General features: G+C 30.7%; 3 protein-coding genes, 1 long non-coding RNA gene and 1 other non-coding gene across 9 annotated transcripts; 3 read left to right on the forward strand and 2 right to left on the reverse strand.

The window, feature by feature from the left end:
* The first annotated feature begins 409 nt into the window (after positions 1 to 409).
* Positions 410 to 4,486, forward strand: LOC107888541 (ribosome biogenesis protein WDR12 homolog). 2 transcript variants are annotated; one of them, XM_016812684.1, is made up of 14 exons: positions 410 to 663; positions 1,006 to 1,106; positions 1,257 to 1,363; positions 1,529 to 1,564; positions 1,677 to 1,762; positions 1,944 to 2,002; positions 2,075 to 2,185; positions 2,300 to 2,425; positions 2,672 to 2,815; positions 3,006 to 3,114; positions 3,253 to 3,389; positions 3,478 to 3,513; positions 3,609 to 3,702; positions 4,201 to 4,486. In XM_016812684.1, the coding sequence occupies exons 1-13, from the start codon at positions 498 to 500 to the stop codon at positions 3,699 to 3,701; spliced, it is 1,311 nt and encodes a 436-aa protein (XP_016668173.1). In that variant the 5' UTR covers positions 410 to 497; the 3' UTR covers position 3,702; positions 4,201 to 4,486. The 2 variants fall into 2 exon arrangements, with proteins under 2 accessions (XP_016668173.1, XP_016668172.1); XM_016812683.1 differs by having other exon boundaries at positions 4,204 to 4,486.
* A 1,132-nt stretch (positions 4,487 to 5,618) lies between these two features.
* Positions 5,619 to 5,691, reverse strand: TRNAA-UGC (transfer RNA alanine (anticodon UGC)). Its single transcript has one exon. It is a non-coding gene; the product is annotated as a tRNA-Ala (tRNA).
* Positions 5,692 to 9,536: 3,845 nt separating this feature from the next.
* Positions 9,537 to 11,318, forward strand: LOC121206600 (UDP-glycosyltransferase 83A1). Its single transcript, XM_041077614.1, has 2 exons — positions 9,537 to 10,131; positions 10,382 to 11,318. Exons 1-2 carry the CDS (start codon positions 9,651 to 9,653, stop codon positions 11,239 to 11,241), a joined length of 1,341 nt encoding a protein of 446 aa, XP_040933548.1. The 5' UTR covers positions 9,537 to 9,650; the 3' UTR covers positions 11,242 to 11,318.
* LOC121206601 (uncharacterized) lies at positions 10,326 to 10,799 on the reverse strand. The gene is made up of 2 exons (XR_005901666.1): positions 10,659 to 10,799; positions 10,326 to 10,457 (listed from the first exon to the last, which is right to left on the reverse strand). It is a non-coding gene; the product is annotated as an uncharacterized lncRNA (long non-coding RNA).
* Positions 11,319 to 13,729: 2,411 nt separating the features above from the next.
* On the forward strand, positions 13,730 to 17,076 carry LOC121202861 (F-box protein At5g39250). 4 transcript variants are annotated; one of them, XM_041077617.1, is made up of 3 exons: positions 13,730 to 13,876; positions 15,884 to 16,475; positions 16,585 to 17,076. In XM_041077617.1, exons 2-3 carry the CDS (start codon positions 15,981 to 15,983, stop codon positions 16,717 to 16,719), a joined length of 630 nt encoding a protein of 209 aa, XP_040933551.1. In that variant the 5' UTR covers positions 13,730 to 13,876; positions 15,884 to 15,980; the 3' UTR covers positions 16,720 to 17,076. The 4 variants fall into 4 exon arrangements, with proteins under 4 accessions (XP_040933551.1, XP_040933549.1, XP_040933552.1 ...); XM_041077618.1 differs by having other exon boundaries at positions 13,757 to 13,876; positions 15,946 to 16,475; XM_041077615.1 differs by having other exon boundaries at positions 15,884 to 17,076.
* The last annotated feature ends 2,322 nt before the right edge of the window (positions 17,077 to 19,398 follow it).

Here is a 19,398-nt window from a genome sequence, read left to right on the forward strand (position 1 = left end):
AGCTGCACATACGTTGGCTGGAATGATGACAACTTTCCCTTATAATCTGATAGTATTTCAAGAACCCCCAAAAACGATCGTGGAGCATTTACAATTAGATGGTCGGTTTATGTATGATGATACTGAAATAATATTGTAATTGTTTCTAGTTTTTATCTATAAAAAAAACGAGACAAAAAAAATTAGATACCAAAATTAAAATATATATATAATTTAAGGGCTAAATTGTAAACTAATTTTCCCGCAAAGGATTTTTCATATAAGAACTGCCAATTTGTATGAAAAGTTAAATCAAAATCCATTATTACAAGTTGAACGGAATAATTTACGACAATTAATAAATTAATATATAATAACTAATTAAATAATAAATTTGTTTAAATTGTACAAATTTAACTCTCAACGCCGCCCAGTTTCGTTTTGGCCATTTTTAAAACCCTATTTAAACCCTAACTTCCCCTAACTTTGAAACCCTGATTTTCGTCACCTCTTTCAAAATGGAAATTGAAAGAGAAACCAATGAAGGCAACTCAAGGAGGATTCAAGTCCGATTTATAACGAAATTAAAAGCACCATATAAAGTTCCAACAACAGCCATTGCCATCCCTTCAGACCTCTCTCGTTTAGGCCTTTCCTCCATTGTTAACAAGCTTCTTCAAGCTGGTATTGGTTTTTGGTTTCTTAAGAAATTTTTGGTTTTTTATTTTTGTAATCAAGTTAGTTTATTTTTGTTTTGATTTGGGTTTTTCTTGGGTTTCTGCAATAACGTCGTTAAAAGTATGTATTTCAGGGTAATTGAATGTTTCTTGGTTTCTTTAGTAATTTTGAGTTTTTAACTTATAGTTTCCTTTAAGCTGGTAATGTATTTAGATGCTTAAAAATTGATTGACTCTTACTAGCTCAAGCCATTGGCTATAGAGCTTTTTGCATAATTCAGTTAATTGTTTTCTGGTTCATTATTATTTATTGCTGTTATTAAGTTGGAAAATTTTTGGCTATGAGCAGTGGATTCTGAGTGGAAAACCGAGCCCTTTGATTTCCTGATCGATGGGGAGCTGGTTCGGATGTCACTTGAGCAGTTTCTTCTTGTCAAGGGCATCTCTGCGGTACTTTTCTACCTTTAACCCTTTTAATGTTTGCATTTTACTTTAGTGAGTTTAAATAAGTAGAAAAGAATTTGTGAAAACAACTAAAGAGAAATGTGCAATTACTATGTTTTGGTCCTTATACTTAATTCCTTGAATGAATTATTGCAGGAAAAAATTTTGGAAATTGAATACATAAGAGCTGTTGCCCCTCGAAAAGAGGAAGAGCCTTCTCCGCATGATGATTGGGTCAGTGCTGTTGACGGTTCTAGTCCTAGGTAAGCCTTCCAATATGTTACCATTGCACGGGTGCTTCATTTTGCTTTTATCGTAGCTCTACTGTTATTCTGGGTATTAATCTTGTTTATGAAGGAAGATTAAATGACTTTGGTTTCGTTGGCATTACACTTCCATAACACTGCTTAGTACACATTGTTTTGCAGGTTCATTTTGACTGGTTGCTATGATAGTTTGGGAAGGTAAATAGATTAAATTTCTTTTTTTTTTTTTTGTTTATGGACGTTTTATTCGGAGGAATTTAATTTGACAGAAATCGTGTTTTTGTTTTCTTTTCTATATAATTTCCTTAAGGATATGGAAACAAGCTGGATGGTGTACGCATATACTGGAAGGACACAGTGGTGCAATTTCATCTGTTCGTATCATCAACTCAGAAGGTTTGAGCTAGTAGTGGTCATCTATAACATTTTAGTCATCGATATTAAGCATTTTTATGTATGATTGTGTCAAACAAGCTGTTGTTTTCTTCCGATATTTAATGGACGTCCCTGAGTCTACTCTTAAGTATATCATTTTCTGTTTTATCGTACTGATGATTAGGGTCGCTTGCATGTGCAGGGGCAGGAAGTGTAACAGTAGCCACTGCTTCAAAAGATCGAACTCTGAGACTGTGGAAGGTAATACGAAAAATGAATTCTTTTCAAAGTGGAAAAATAAGTACTAATTGATACATCTTTTTCCTTAAAAAGTTTGATGCAGAGGACTCTACTGACCATCCTGCAAGGATAAGAGCATTCAAGATATTACGTGGGCATAATGCATCTGTACACAGCATTGCAGCAAAGACATCTGGAGACATGGTATTAGCTATTCTCTTTGAACCGTAGTTTTCTTTTTCTTTTTTTCTGTCTTTATCAGATTGTGATAATGTTGATTTCTAACATCAGGGTCATTGCCTCTGTCTCTTAATTTAGATTTGCTCAGGTTCTTGGGATTGTACGATCAATTTATGGCGGACAAATGACACTGATACAAATGGGGACGCGGTATCAATCAAGAAAAGGAAGGTTAATAATAAAATTGAGGAGTCTCAATCAGAGGTATGCCATCCTTTTCATTTGCTCGCTCTGCATTTTGATTTTCATGTAGCTGATTTATTTACCATCATTCATATAAACTTCGTTGAAGAATATCCTTGCTTTGAATAAGCTCTTTGTCATAATCATTATTGTTAATTTGATGTTTCTCTCCAAAATTTTTATGACATAACAATTTTATTCTAAAGAATCTTGGGCATTTATTTATAAGCATTGGCTTTTCTTTTACATCCTTCATGTTTTGTGCAGGGAGAGGCCGTCTCTACACTTGTGGGCCATACACAGTGCGTCTCCTCTGTGGTTTGGCCTCAGCAAGATACAATTTATTCGGCATCATGGGATCACTCTGTCAGAAAATGGGATGTTGAGACAGGCAAAGATTTGTCTGATATAGTATGTCTATTTGTCTCTTGCTTTCTCCCTCTGTATCCATTTTTTGTTTCATTTTCATGCACTTGTGTTCTATGTTTGGATGTACCATTTTTGTTCATCTGAGAAAAAAGGGTAAACAGATACTATTTCTTAGGTTGCTTTCGTTTTCTTCACTTCCCTGACCCAGTCCCTCTTTTGTTTTCATGCACAGTTCTGTGGCAAGGCCCTCAACTGCATTGATATAGGAGGTGAAGGATTGGCTCTCATCGCTGCTGGTGGTTCCGATCCAGTTCTTAGAATATGGGATCCTCGTAAACCAGGTCTGTCGTTCATAATTTCATGTATGATATTATATATTTTTCTTTTCCCTTTCTCTTTTTCTCCTACTTGTTGCATGTGCAGACACATGAAACCACTGAAACTTCATCTCACTTGAAACTTTTTTTCTACTTTTCAAGGAACATCGGCACCCGTGTTTCAGTTCTCTTCACATAGTTCTTGGATTTCGGCTTGCAAGTGGCACAATACGTCTCCTCTTCATTTACTTTCTTCATCTTATGATGGGAAAGTAATGTTGTGGGATCTAAGAACAGCGGTATTGTTTTGTATTCTCTACATTCTCACAATTTAACTGTATATTGTTTTTCTGGACATCGTTTTGATGATTACTTTTTGTGTGGCAGTGGCCTGTTTCTATCATCGATACGCACAAAGACAAGGTACAATTCTAATCTCTGTTGCTAAATTCTTCTGATGTAGTTTTTGAGAAACTTATCCAAAATCTGCCATTAATGTCGTGGCCTGGCTGTTTTAGGTATTATGTGCAGACTGGTGGAAGGGTGACTGCGTGGTGAGCGGTGGGGTGGACGCTCAGCTCCGAATTTCTTCGGACATCTCTATTCAGTGAGGTAAAATTTAGCTATATTTTTTTAGAAGTTAAATTCTGCTATTAGTCCCTGTATTTTGCAAAAGTTGTGGATTTAGTCCTTGTACTTTTATTTGGTCATTTGTAATCCTTATACTTTTTGAATTTTGAAATTTTAATCCTAACCCAAATAGTAATAGTTAAGTCAGTTTGTTTTAATTTAATTGCTAGTATTGTACTAGGCATTCAATTGTAGATTTAGTCCATATTCTCCTATTTAATCATCTAAGTTCCTATACTTGTTGAATTTTAAAATTTCAGTCTTGACATTGCGTTACACACATAATAATATGTTTGTGGCATCACATTTTGGAAATGGTAGAACTTATCTTAATGAATTAACAGTTATCGTTTGGAATTTGAAAACGTATAGGAAGTAATAGCAAAATTTAACCTTCTGGTCCGGGTTTTTATTCCTCAAGTGTGTGATGTCTACTTTTTGTTTCATTCATCATGTTATGGTGGCCTTTTCTTGCAAAAGAAGAAAGAAGATGTTTGGAGCGGAGATGGGAGCTGGTGAAATTGGTATCAAGTGAGAGGTTTAGGCATTAAAGAATGGTTGTGATTGTGTGAAATGTCTATCAATTTTGTTCAGGATATATAAACAAGGCATCATTTCCTTCAAATGTTATAACTTATAGGATTATGTTCAATTCTCTTGTGTTACTCGTGTATGTCCGATGAGCTCGGCTTAGCAAAAAGACTTGTTAATTTCAGCACTATATGTATTTTGTTATTTTATAATTGAATGGCAAATTCCAATGTAACAAAGCTTCTAATACGGTGGGTTTTGATTAAAATATCAGAATTTTCAAAAATTTTCAAAGTTTTAATAAGAATTTCTTAAATTTTATAAGAGGTTTAATTAAAAATTTTAGGAGGCTTAATGATAATTTTTAAGAATTATGAAATTAGAACAATGAATTAATAAGCTCTAGCTTTAGTTCTTCAACCCATCAAAGGAGACTCATAAAATGTTTGAAATGAATAATAATAATAATAATAATAATAAATTTAAGGGTGTAAAAGATCTTTAAATTTAAAAAAAAAAATAATTAAGTTTTTTTCATTTAATTGAGCGCTTAAACTTTTAAAATGCATCAAAAAGACCCTCAAATTTCTTTAAAAAAAGCAATTAAGTCCCTATATTTTTTTGCAATCAATTGGGTACTTAAACTTTTAAAATGCATCAAAAAAATCTTTAAATTTTTTTAAAAAAGCAATTAAGCCCCTATTCTTATTAAAACTTAGAAAAAAATTTATAAAATATTAAATTTTAGAAAAAATATTAAATTTTAATAAAAAATTTAAAATTTATTGAAAATTAGATTTTTTTATAAAAATCGTAAAAAAAGTAAAAAATTGTTAAATTTTTATAAAAATCATAAAAAAAAATTAGCAACCCCTAGTTTTTTCAATTAAAATCATCACTTGTCACAACACAGCGTAACATGTAGCGGTAAATGATAAAAAAAATAAAAATCAATAAAATTTATAGAAAAATTATAAAATGTTTCTTTTGGTACGATAATTTTTATAAAAAATTTTATGAAATTTATATTTCTTTACATTTTTTTATATTTCTATATATTTTATAATATTTTATAATATTTTATAATATTTTGAAAGTTTAAGTACCTAATTGAGTGCAAAAAAAATGTAGGGGCTTAATTGCTTTTTTTGAAAAAATTTGAGAGCCTTTTTGATGCATTTTAAAAATTTAAGTACCCAAATGAGTGTCAAAAAAAAAATAAGGGTTCAATTTTTATTTTTAAAAATTTGAGAGATTTTTACACCCTTAAACCCTTAAATATTTTCTTTAAATATTGTTTATAAAAAATAGTTTTTGTTTAAAGTGGAAAAAAATAATTATAATGGATTGGGTTAAAATTTAGAGTTTGGAGATGCGGGGGATCAAACCCCGTACCTCTCGCATGCAAAGCAAGCGCTCTACCATTTGAGCTACATCCCCGATTGATTTCTATACTTCATAAGATTCATTTTCATTCTGTAAATCGTAATTTTTTAATTTAACCCAACCTACATTAAAATTTCTATAAAAAAAACATAGATAAAAAGGTTAAATATAGCAGAGGTGGCCCAACTATTGTTAATTTTCTTTTTTGGTCATACTGTTAAAAGTTACAAATTCATCATCCAATTAACCGATTTTGTTTCTTTTTTTTGACTTAAAGCATTATTTCCCCCTAAAATATACTCTCTCTTTTTTTATACCTTAACTTCTTTTTTCCCAGGTTGGTACCTAAAGTTACATTTTTTTAATCGATTCAGTCACTATAGTTAAAAAATAAAAAAAATATAAATAATCTCCAATTGTATCTATTTTTTTTAACATAATATTCAGAACTATTCATAGCTCCCAACCTATAAATAGGAGGATAATGTATTTCAGCACACTCAAACTCACGTCCTCCTGCATTGATAACAATATTCATACCAATCAATCTAAGACTTAATCGATTAATAAAAAATAATTTTAAATTAATTAAATAATACAAATATTAATATGAAAAAATAGAAAATAAATTTGTTTGTACCCCAACCTTTACTCACCTGCAAGTGCATATTTAGGAGTGCATTTATATTGAAATTTTTAATTCATAGTGGAGTGGAGCCCTACTTACTATTGTGTTGTATTTAGGAGTCACCAAAATTCAATTGGAATAAAGAAAATGATTTTTAAGTTAATATAATTGAATTATTCGAGTTATTTGGTTACTTAATTCTATTTTTTAAGTTCGAGTCAAACTAAATTTTGTAACTTGAATAATAAATTGATGTAAATACTCCTTAGGTCATTAATAATTTTTAAAACGAGCAAATTGGTTCCTCTAAAAAATTTACAAAATAATCTTCAAAATTTTAAAATATTTATAATATTTTTTCCAAATTTTTTATAAATATATATGTACAAATTCAAAAGTTAAAAATCTTAAAAAACATATAAAAAATATTAAACTATAAATTTTTCAAAAAATCCAAAATAATAAATTTGATACCTCAAACAAGTAAATTACCAAAACAAGTTTATCATATTAAATTATCTTTTTCTCCTCTCTTATTTTGCTTTAAAAAAATTTCAATTTATATGGTAACAAATTTATATTCTTTAACTCGGAATAATTATATTGTTAACACAATTTCAATTCGGTTGATTTATTTTTTTAAATTTAACTCGAGTAAAATTATTCCGATCGTCACAAATTTAATTTCACTCAGCTTGATTAGGAAAATTTCCAAATCGATTTAGGATGATAAAATAAGACTCGTCAATTCAAGTAACTCAAAAAATTTTCACTCGACTTGACTCCATTCATCGAATACTAACCTTTAATTATATATTTATAATTCGAATTAAGATAAAATAACATGATTGTTATCAATTTAAAATCCTTAATACATAAAATAGAATCTCCTAATATCTAATTTTTTATCTTAATTTTATCAATTAATAGTACAACATATTTTAAAATAAACTTTATCAAATTGATGGATACATTTTAACTGAATTCAACATCAACTTACATTAAAGTTACAAATATATAATTTTTTAAAGGAAATCCAAAAAAAAAAAATAGTTGCTATTATTTTTCTCATATTACATTTTAGTCATTTATATTTGAAATGTTACATTTTAGTTACTTATATTATCGTGTTATAATATTTTAGTCATTGAATGTTAATTGCCTTTAACGGTGTAACGATAAACTGACGTGGCACGTTAAATCATCATTTTAAATGAAATTTTTAGGTTAAATTCTACAATTGGTCCCTAAATTTTTTTTCGTTTTGAGCAATTTTTTTTTATGTTCTTTGAACTTTCTTTTTCTTCTTCTTCTTTCATTCTCTTCTCATTCTCCCTCTGTTTTCCTCGTTTCTTCATTTTTTTTAACATAATTTTTCTATATATTCTATTTGTTAAAACTATTCCTTATACTTTTATTTTTTGAACAATTTAATTTTTTTCTTTTTTTCTTTATTTTCCTTTTCTTCTTCCCCTTTATTTTTCTCTATTCTCATATTCTTCACTGCATAAACATAATCTTTGCCCACCAAATAAACTAAGTCCTTGTTTCTTTCACATGAAACCTAAATTGAATTTCACTGAAAACCAAATATCAATCATTCTTAATCAAGTCTTGATTTGAATATACTTAATTCCGAAACTAACATTGGATCTAACTAATCAATATAAAAAACATATTCTTAATCAAATCTAAACATAAATTGAATTCTTTATATTCAAAACATTTTTTTCCACTTCCCAACTTTTATAGAATCATGTTGATTGTTCCTTTACAAAATTAAGGAAATGATAAAATTGATCTAAACCTTCTTGGATATTCCCAAGCAAGCTTGATTGAAAGTCGAGCATGGAACCAAACTGATTTGGTAAAGTTGAGGGTAAGTTTCGTATGGTGTTTGTTTTAGTCATTGAGAGTGTAGAGCTCGTTTAAAGAATCCGCAAAACAACATAGTTTCGAGAGGGCAAGAATGTTGTAGGTAAGATAGATAAGGTGGTCGTGGAATTGGTTAAGAGGTTAAGGGAATGGGCTTGGAAAACTTTGTTGAGGATGGACTGCATAGTCATTGAGAGATCTTCGAGTGAGGCGAGCTTGGGGACTAGGTCATTGAGAGATCCAAATTGGTTTGTTAAAGCGATGATGGACGATAAGAGTTTGTAATTGTGGAGTGAGAATAAGTAAAGCAAGTTTTATTTTAGTTTCAGTTTTCGCCTTTTCTTTTTTCATGAACATAAAAAAGTTTTAACAAATGAAAAACATAGAAAAACTACTTTAAAAGAGATGGAGAAGAGAGGAAAACAAAGGGAGAAGCAAAAGAAAAAGGAAAAAAAAGAAAAGAAAAGTTAAAATAACATAAAAAAATTAAATTACTCAAAATGAAAAAATATGGGGATCAATTGTATAATTTAATCTAAAATTTTTGTTTGAAATAATGATTTAACGTGTCACGTCAGCTTACTGTTATAATATTAACGACAATTAATGGCTCAGTAACTAAAATGTTACAACACGTTAACGTAACTAAAACGTAAAATTTCAAAAATAAGTGACTAAAATATAATCTGAGATAAACAAAAGTGACTATTTTGATAGTTTACATTTTTTAAAATTATATAGTTAGATTTTTATTATCAATGAAATAAAATTATTTATAATAACTTCATTAATTACTTCAAATGGAGAACATGCATACGAATTTTATTTTATTGGATAAGCTACATTGGTAGTCATTCAATTATTAATAATTATTTTTTAGCTACTCAATTATGAAAAGATGTAAAATGATTACCCAATTATTAGTAAAGGTCACTTAATTATAAAAAGTTACAAAACAATCACCCAACTATTCAATTTTATTTTATTTTTTATAACCAGTTGACTAACGGTGGCAGCTTTTAAAACGGACATAATAACAAATTTAACCTTTAATATTTATAAATTATGTCAATTTAATCTCGATTTTATACAAATTAACACTTAATATTTACACATTGTATAATTTTATTTTATTTTTGTAATTTTATTTTTCTTTGCTACTCTTTTGGCTCAGGGTGAGCATAAATGATTTAATTTATTAATAATTAAATTTTAGTGTGGTAGGTTTTTTAAATTTACCAATGATTAATAATTAATTATTGAGTGCAAAATCCACAAGAACTCAAAAATGTCGGCACATCGGTAGGTCAATGAAAACAGAATGAGCTCAATAATTCAATGAAATAATGCACCCATTTTATAGTTAAAAAAGAAGATGATGATGATGATGAAAAAAAAAGTACAGATTTCAAGTTCAAGATTCCATTCACAAAAGAACAACATCAAAACACAATATCTCAATGATATATAAGTTATTAAATGGAAAAATGATTTCAAGTACCAAAACAACATGGAAAACCCCCATATTTTGGTAATTCCATACCCAGCACAAGGCCATGTAATTCCACTAATGGACCTTTCATCATATTTACTCAAACATGGCTACAAAATCACATTTGTTACCATGGAGTTTAATCATCAAAATGCCATGGATATATTGGCATTGAGAGGAGAAGAAATGGGTAATCGGATTCGTCTCGTTTCGGTTCCAGACGGGCTCAGGTCATCGGACGAAAGGAACCAACCAGGGAAGATATCTGAAGCAATATTGCAGACCATGCCAAGGAAAGTAGAGGAGCTTATTGAAGAGATTAATGGATCAGAAAGGAAGATAAACTATGTGATTGCAGATCAAAGCTTAGGTTGGGCTTTGGAAATTGCAAAGAAACATGGAATCAAACGAGCTGCTTTTTGTCCTGCAGCAGCTGCACTGTTGGTGTTGGGATTTAGTATCCCAAAATTGATTGATGATGGAGTTATTGATCAAGATGGTAAGTTCCTATATCTCTAAATGTTCAATTGTTAGCATATTTTGTTTGGGGTTAAATAAATTAGATATTAAATTTGGTAATTATTTTTACATTGAAGTTTGAACAAGGTAACTGTTTTTGCATTGGAGTTAAAATTTTTTTTTATCCAACTTAATACTTGAACTTGGTAATTGTTTCGACATTGGGACTAGGGCTGAACAAGAAAAACCATTGTGTTTGCAACTATTAATTGAAAGGATTTTCTTTGCAGGAACTCCATTAAAAAGAGAGATGATCAAGTTGTCACCAAATATGCCCCCAATGAACACAATGAACTTTGTTTGGGCCTGCATTGGCAACATCAATGCACAAAAAAACATCTTCAAACTCATGGTTAGAAACAATGAATCCATCAAATTAACTGATTGGTTGCTTTGCAACTCAACCTATGAACTTGAACCAGCAGCATTCACAATGGCTCCCAATATCAAACCTATAGGTCCATTGTTAGCACCAAAGTCAAAACCAACTGATTCAAATTGCCTCACCTGGCTGAACCAACAAGCACCACAATCAGTCATCTATGTTGCATTTGGCAGTTTCACAACCTTCAACACCACCCAATTCCAAGAACTCGCACTTGGGCTCGAACTCACAGACAGACCCTTTCTATGGGTAGTTCGTTCTGATATAACAAATGGAAGAAAAAATGCTTTCCCAGAAGGGTTTCAAGAGAGAATCGGTAGTAGAGGCCAAATGGTGGATTGGGTACATCAGAAAAAGGTTCTTTCCCATCCTTCCATTGCATGTTTTATAAGCCATTGTGGTTGGAATTCAACAATGGAAGGTTTAAGCAATGGCGTCCCTTTCTTGTGTTGGCCTTATTTCGCTGATCAGTTCTTTAACCAAAGTTATATTTGTGAGTATTGGGGTGTTGGGTTGAGGTTTGAAAGAGATGGTAGAGGGATCATTACAAGAAATGAAATCAGGAATAAGGTCGAACAGTTGGTGGGCAATGAAAAGTACAAATCAAAATCAATGACTTTGAAGGAAACAGTCATGAACAGCATCGCCGAAACTGGTGGATCGAACAATAATTTAAAGGATTTTGTTAAATGGTTAAATGAATAGGTATATTACATATGCACGATGTCGGTTAGCAGAGTCGGATCTATGTATTGGTAGTATTTACATAATACTATTTGTTTTATATAACAAATTATTTCAAAATTATAATAATTTAAATTTTAAAAAGAATTATAAAAAGCTCTTAAAAATTCTATAAAAAAATAATATGAAGTACATATGGGCTGACACGCGAACTGTCGTGTTTAAAAATTTTAATATTTTAATCAGTATTTCTATTAATAAAATATCAATTAACTTTTTTTGAAAAGTTGATAGTCAAATTCTATTTTTTTTAAAAGGTTACGGGTGAAAATTTTTATCTCAAAGAAAGAATAAGAGACAAATTAACAATAGATGTAAATTTATTATTATGCCATTATTATTTAATAGTTAAGGTGTACTACAATGTTAATATCATGTTTTTATTTTGAACATCAAATAATGAAAAAATTATAATTCAATCATTAACTTTTTCGAAAATTTTCTTTTTTAAAATAAATTTCACAGCCTATTCAAATGGATCCCAACTAAGGTCCATTCTTCTTTACATTACAAAATTCCAAAGCTTTCTTCCTTAGAAGTGCATAATTTGATAGTTAAATTAGAAGACAATCCTTCAAATACAGCTAGAAAAAAATTACAATTTGGTCACTCTTAGTCCTTTTACGTGTAATATTAGTGTAAACAAGTACACTTGTGGACAGTGTTAATAAAAAGAACATTTTGAATGTCAATACGGACAATAATTCAAACATAAACCTATTTTATTGAGAGAATTCACTTTGCCAGTTTTAAAAGTTCCATGTTAATATTAAGACAATCCTTTTTTTAAGGTTTGATGCTCAATTTGACCTTTGAATTATGTTTTTTTTTCTTATTTTGGTACTTAAATTTTTTTTTGTCCATATTATTACTTAAATTATCATTCTGTTACTCTATTCAATCTATTTTTAGTAATTGTGTTAAAAAAACCCCATTTATCACGTGAAATCAATAAAAATGTGCCACGTGGCACCTTTCAACCAATCATAATGTGCCATGTGAGATTTAGATTTATTTAAAATAAAAATATTGATTTACCATTGACCAAATGTTGACTGATATTGACTATCGTTGACTGGCTTTGATTATCCACGTGGCACTATTAGAACGCATCACGTCACCTTTCTTTTTTGTTTTTTAATATTATATATAATATATTGTTTAAAAATGTAAAAATAATATATAATATGTAAATAATTCAAAAAATTTAAAAGTAAAAAAGATAAAAATATATAGTATAAATTAAAAATTTTAAAATATTATATAAAAATTGAAATTTTTTTATAAAAATTAAAAAAGGTATTTAATTTTTAAAAAATTCCCAAAAAACTTAATTTTTCAAAAAAAAGTTATATTCTAAAAAAATTGTCATAATTTTTATTTTTATTTTCAAAAACTCTAAATTCTAGACAAAGTTCATAAAAAAATAAAGTTTCAAAATTTTAGAAATTTAGCTATGTTTTTTTTTTGAATTTTTAGAATTTAGAGTTTTTGAAAAAAATAATAAAATTTATGAAAAATTTTGAATTTTATATAATTTTTAAATTTTTTATACAATATTTTTATTTTTTAAATTTATATTTTAGAATTTGTTAAATAATTTTGAATTATTTATATTTTATATATGATTTTTTATATTTTTAAACAACATATTATATATAATATTAAAATGCAAAAAAAGGGTTATGTGAACTGTCAATGCAAGTTAATGGCCAATCAATATCTAATCAATAGTAGGTTAATGTTTTTATTTTAAATAAGCTTCAGTATCACGTGGCACATTCTTATTGGCACCACATGGCTACAATTTTTTTAACAACGTAATAAAATGAATTGAACTAGGTAACAAAATGATAGTTTACGTACTAATATATGAACTAAATTACATTTTAAACTACACTGTCGAATGCAATTACTCATTGTTCATAGAGATTAATTCTTTTAGAGTCTATAATTATTTTTTTTTCTAAAAATATTATTTTTAAAGTTTAATCCTAAATTTTCCCATTGAAATTCTAAATTTGAACTTTAATTAAGAATAAAAATGAAAAAAATAGAATAATTGGATCTTGTAAATCTACCATTTTGTAAGGACTTTTTTTTACCTAAATATTATTAAAAAATAAATTATTTATTTAAATAATGTGCTTAAAATTATTATCAAAATAATATAAAATGAACAATATAAAGGATCAAAATGTAATATTATCATTTATTGACTTACAAATTTTGAAATATGAAAATTCCTTTGCCTCCAAACAATTTAACTTAACTTTATTCCTTAAGATAAAGTAGCCACAAAGTAAATAACCCCAGCCACCTTTCCTCATTTAAAGTAAAGAGACTAAAATAAAAAAATTACATGATAGAGGGACCCAAAAATGAAATAAACCAATTTATTTTTCACAGAAAAAAAATAAAAAAAAGGGGTCAACAACCATTGCTGTACGTGGAAGCTTTGTCCCATATTTTATTAATATCCACTTTTGCTAATCAGCAGCCCTCTCTGCTTTTCGAATCAGATTTTTCTTTCTTGTTTTCACCGCAACCCCCCCAACCCAAAAGAAAAATCCCCAAATTTATACGGATCAATCAGGTGAGTTATATTTCTGAATCATTTATTCTACCCAAATTTGCTTCTCATTTCTTTGGCTAATCTCGATCTCGGGTTCGTTCGTTTATCTTTCTTTTCTGAAAATTTTCCCATTTTTTGGTGATTCTTTTTTCATTTATGGAATAGAAAGTTTAATTTTTGCTCATAATTGAAATGGTAGGATTTGATTTGATGTTTATGTTTCTGGGTTTGTTTTAATTTAGTCGTCTTTCATTGTCGAAACTAGTTTTTTAGTCTATATTATTATAGAATTTCAATTTGGATTTTGTTTTAATTGTTAGAATTAAGGGATGTAGTGACAATTTTTAGCTCAGGCTTAAGATTTATGTGTTTCTGAGTTCATATAATGTGAGTTGCAACTTATTGATCATGTTCTTCAAGTGTTAATATTGTAAATAAAGTGCTTTAAAATCTCGTAATGCGTGTGTTTTTTCTTGTTGCATTTGTGTACCAGATCCTTTTAGGGAGGAAAGGTAATCAGAGTCCGGTTTTAGCTCTCCTATCATCCATTTATGTCATGGTGTCACTGAAAGTTAGGCTTTGTATAAGCTGCATTTGTTAATCCGAGTTCGGGTTCAGCTCTCATATAATAGATTTGTTATGGTGTCACTGAAAGTTAGACTTTGTATAAGCTGCATTTGTAATCCGAGTTCAAGTTCAGCTCTCATATAATAGATTTACGATATGGTGTCGTTCAAAGTTAAGACTTTGTTTAAGCTGTATTTGTGATCCGAGTTCTGGTTTAGCCCTCATTTGATAGATTTATGTTATTGAGTCGCTGAAAGTTAGACATTGTAGAAGCTGCATTTGTAATCTGAGTTCGGGTTTGGCTCTCATATGATATATTTATGTTATGGTGTCACTGAAAGTTAGACTTTGTATAAGCTGTATTTGTAACCCAATTTCGGGTTCAGCTCTCATATAATAGATTTATGTTATGATGTCACTGAAAGTTAGACTTTGGACAAGCTGCATTTGTAATCCAAGTTCGGGTTCAGCTCTCATATAATATATTTATGTTGTGGTGTCACTGAAAGTTAGACTTTGTATAAGTTGCATTTGTAATCCAAGTTCAGGTTTAGCCCTCGTTTGATAGATTTATGTTATTGTGTCGCTGAAAGTTAGACTTTGCATGAGCTGCATTTATAACCCAAATTCAGGTTTAGCCCTCGTTTGATAGATTTATGTTATTGTGTCACTGAAAGTTAACCTTTGCATGAGCTGCATTTATAACCTGAGTTCGGGCTTAGCTCTATTGTAATAGATTTATATATGGTTTTGCTGAATGTTAGACTTTTTATGAGTTGTATTTGTAATCCGATTTCAGGTTTAGCTCTTGAATTATAGATTTTATGTTACGGTGTTGCTGAAAGTTAGACTTTGTGTGAGCTGCATTTGCAATCTGATTTTGGGATTAGCTCTCGAATCATAGATTTATGTTATGGTGAAGTTAGACTTTGTATGAGCTGCATTTGTAATCTGAGTTTGGGTTCAGCCCTCATGCCATAGATTTGTCTTATGGTATCACTGCCACTTGGACTTTGTATGAGCTGCATTTCTAACCTCAGTTCGGGTTTAGCTCTCAAATCATAGATTTATATTATGTTGTTGCTGAAAGTTAGACTTTGTATGTGCTGCATTCGTACTAAGAGGAAGTCTTTGACCCAAACAGTGTTTTATAGGGTGGAAGGCGCACTCAAGATCCTAGAACCTTTATTATTGCTTGAGACGAAAACTGGTGTTCATCATCTTTTCTCGAGGACATTTTTAGGACAGATCATGTTGCATGAATGAATGTGTTAGTTTTGGATGAAGTAAATATCTTTTTATACAATCTTTTATGTTAAATGCATTGTTACATGTTGCTGTTTTCTGTTTTCTGTTTTCTTAATACGGTTATCTTTATTCATTATGTGCAATATTTTTATTTCGAGATGCCGGTCCATGGACACTATTGGGATTTAAACCCTAATTTTGTATTTTTCACAGGAATCATCAGCTATTAGTTTCTTAAAGACCCTTTCATGCCATGAACAATTGTTGGTTTGCAGGAGTCAACTGTTGATGTTCATTTTGCAATCAGAAAATGTTATCCGAAGAAGTGTTGAAAGTCGTTTTTCCTTTATTAGATGGCGTAGACCTTGCGGTTTGCATGGTGGTCTGTAAGCAATGGAGACACACGGCTCGAGATGATTACCTTTGGAAATGTGTATGTGCGAACCGATGGCCTTCCATTTGCAAGCGACCAAACTCTCATACCGTGACATACTACAGAATTTATCGAACCTTCTATAAACGGCAGCGTCCACAAACTCTTCTTCCTCCGAGACTTTCCTTTGATGATTTAGAGTTCTTCATTGATATCTGGAACGAAGATGAATTGATCTTCTCCGAAGTTGTCCCTGGCCCTGTCCTGCAGACCGGAATCAAGTTCCTGCCGACCGGAATCTGTAAAACACTTAAGTTTCACCTTGAGAGTCCTGAGTACAAGATGACCTTACCAGTTGACCCAAGGTTCAATATTCCTTGGGGCGAGACTGTGAGCATTTCAGTGCTTGTGGAGCGGAAGGACTCCAATAAGGTTGCCTGCATAATCAATAAATCCCTGTTTGATTATATCGATCGCAGTGCTTCAAGGGCTCTAGCTTTCGAGTACCTCAACTTCTCTCCCAACTACCCTTTCATTTCAGGAATCCGAGCATGGATCTCTTTGCTATTTTTGGAAGATGGAGACGACGGTATCATTGATGTTTTCGGGATTGAAATGGATTTTCGAAATGCTGCCAGTTCCAAAGATGAGGTATTGTGGCTTTTGGACATGCTAGACTGGAAATGATGGCAGAAGGGTCGAAGCTGGGTTCGGGTTGGAACATGAACCAGATTCGGTGTTCACAGTGCTTGTGCTTTTTGACGGGATGTTCTTTACTGGAAATAGTTTAATTGACATAATTTTATGTCATGTTCATAAGTTCGTATATAGTTTGTCTGTTGTTTCATTGTAATCAATAAATATGAACAGTTTGTATTTAGTTTAACTTTTCGCATATTCAATGGCTACCACACTGCTCATTTGAATCACAATGTAAGCTTGTGTTGTGGAGACGACGATGCCATTGACAAGTATTTAGGGTGGAGGTGATCAAATTTGATAATAGAATAAATTCAACAATTGATTTTAAAAACTAGTATGATGCACTCCTCTGCAATCTCTGTTACTTGCTAAATATTGCAGTTCCCAAGATTTCTTATTTCTGCAACCACGCCCCATTGACTCATGACATCTGAAACGGAGATGGGGTTTCAATCATTGGAAACAAAATGGCACTTTACAGCCAATCATCCACTCAAACTTTGGCATCATGGCTTAGAGACACATGCAACCATAAATGAGATTCACTGCGCGTTCCAGAACAAATAGGCACTATTTTAAAACCAAGGTCAACCCAGAACCCCCGGTAATACCCATCGCATCAATTGGAAGGCTCTCTGGAAAATTCGACTTCCCCCAAAAATTCTAGTGTTCCTATGGAAACTCTGCCATGATCGCCTTCCTCTCCAAAAAGTCCTCAGTCATCGTCGAATAATTTCAAATTCTCAGTGCCTATTGTGTGGAAATACAGACAGAACCCAACCCTACACCACCTATTCAGGACATGTCCCTTCTCCAAAGATATCTGATTTGGTTTACATAGAATTTTTATGCTTACCTATTTTGGCTGTCAATTTATTTATTTATTTGTTAAAAATTTTAAAAAATTTTAATTTTTATTGCATGGTACTTGAGCTTGCCACAGCGCAAATGATTGGTTTGTGATATAATGATAGGTAGTGCATTCTTTATACATGTAAATTTAGCATGATAATAGAAAAATTCTATGTTTCTAGAGTTAAATTAATTAGTTGATTTTATTACAACATGTAATAACTGTACAGGGAGACACATATATCTGCTTTGAACCTTAAATTGTTGTGGAATCATAAAATGGCATGATTGAACCCATGAGCTAACCTGTCTAGAGATGACCAAAGGCATTGTTTGGTCAAGCTAGAATCTAAATGAACTAAACCCTTATGCCATGTACCCTTAATACCTGGATTCGAGCCTGAAATTTATTTTTCTTGCTTAAGCCTTATTAGTGAAACCTTGAACCAAAATTTGAGTATATACTCATCTCATCTATGTCTCATTTTTCTTCGTTTGCACGGGATTAGACGCCAGACCATAGATATTGAAGGATAGGTAGAGATATAAAGGAGGTTTCAATATAAATGAGTAAAAAGTGAAAAAAAAAAGGTACAATATAGTGAGTATAGGACTTTTGCAAACTATGTTTAAACGAAAAAAAAAAGTTTAGTAAATAAAAACATTGTGAGGGTTAAGAGAAAAGTGAGAGAATAAAAGCATGGAACGGACTAAAAGCATTATGAGTGAAAAAGAGTGAAGTGTTTATAATATGCTCAAGTGAGCTTAAGAGAAAATTTTCATTCATAAAATGCACTAAAACTTGGTAAGCTTGTTGTACTCACTAATATTGTATCATATCTTCACATATATTTGGAGAGGTAAAGAAGGTGAGAGAAGGAGAAATAAGGAGGTGAGTTGAAACGATACATTAGGGAATGACTAGGGGACAATGTCATGTGCTAAACTAATTTTCGTGCTTGAACCATTTTAATGCGCCCGACCTTAAACCACAGAATGTTACAAGTCAAAAAATCCTATATAACCTAGAGAAATCAGTCTATAGATGAGTATTGTGCTAGTTGTGTGAGAAATAACCGCTTATGTTCTAATATAAATGTTACATTTGTATAGTGAATTTTGATGGATTAGTATGATAGATAGAGAATGTATGATCACCTTTAAACTTGGTCACAATGTAACCTATTGAACTCTCGTGTTTAATTTTAAAAGTTATGAGTTTTCTAAGTATCATACGAAAATTGCATGGTAAAAAAGTCATTCTTATTACTTATATCTCAAACCAAATCGCTTCATGAAGCATGTTCAACAGTCATTTTATGTTGCATGTTGTTTGTTTTTGTGTTTGCTTGAGGACAAACAAAGATTTAAATATACGGGGATTTGATCTTCCATAATTAAATATGGCAAATTAGGTTCTTTTTGATACTTAAGAGCTTGTAATCATACATATTTAGGTCGTTTTAGTCGTTTTACAAATTATATGTTAGTTATCTTTAATTGAATAAAATGTGTCTTTTTATGATTTTTTTTGACCAATTAGGCCAATTCGAGCCTAATGAAGGTTACCGAATGGATGTAGTGTGCAGAAAAAGACTAGAACCAAATAAGGCCAAGGAGTTAGTGGACTGGACCGAATGCTACAACATTTAGACATTGAAGTTGCGACATTGAAGCTACTCCAACACTTAGACGAATTTTCAACCAACATTGATAAGGTAAGTAAATTGTGGCCAAAGTCGCGACTTGGAAGCAAGAAGTCGTGACATTGGACCCTAAAGTCGCAACACCCAACATTGGA

This window comes from Gossypium hirsutum, chromosome A09 (genome assembly GCF_007990345.1).
Source record: "Gossypium hirsutum isolate 1008001.06 chromosome A09, Gossypium_hirsutum_v2.1, whole genome shotgun sequence".
Lineage (NCBI taxonomy): Eukaryota > Viridiplantae > Streptophyta > Magnoliopsida > Malvales > Malvaceae > Gossypium > Gossypium hirsutum.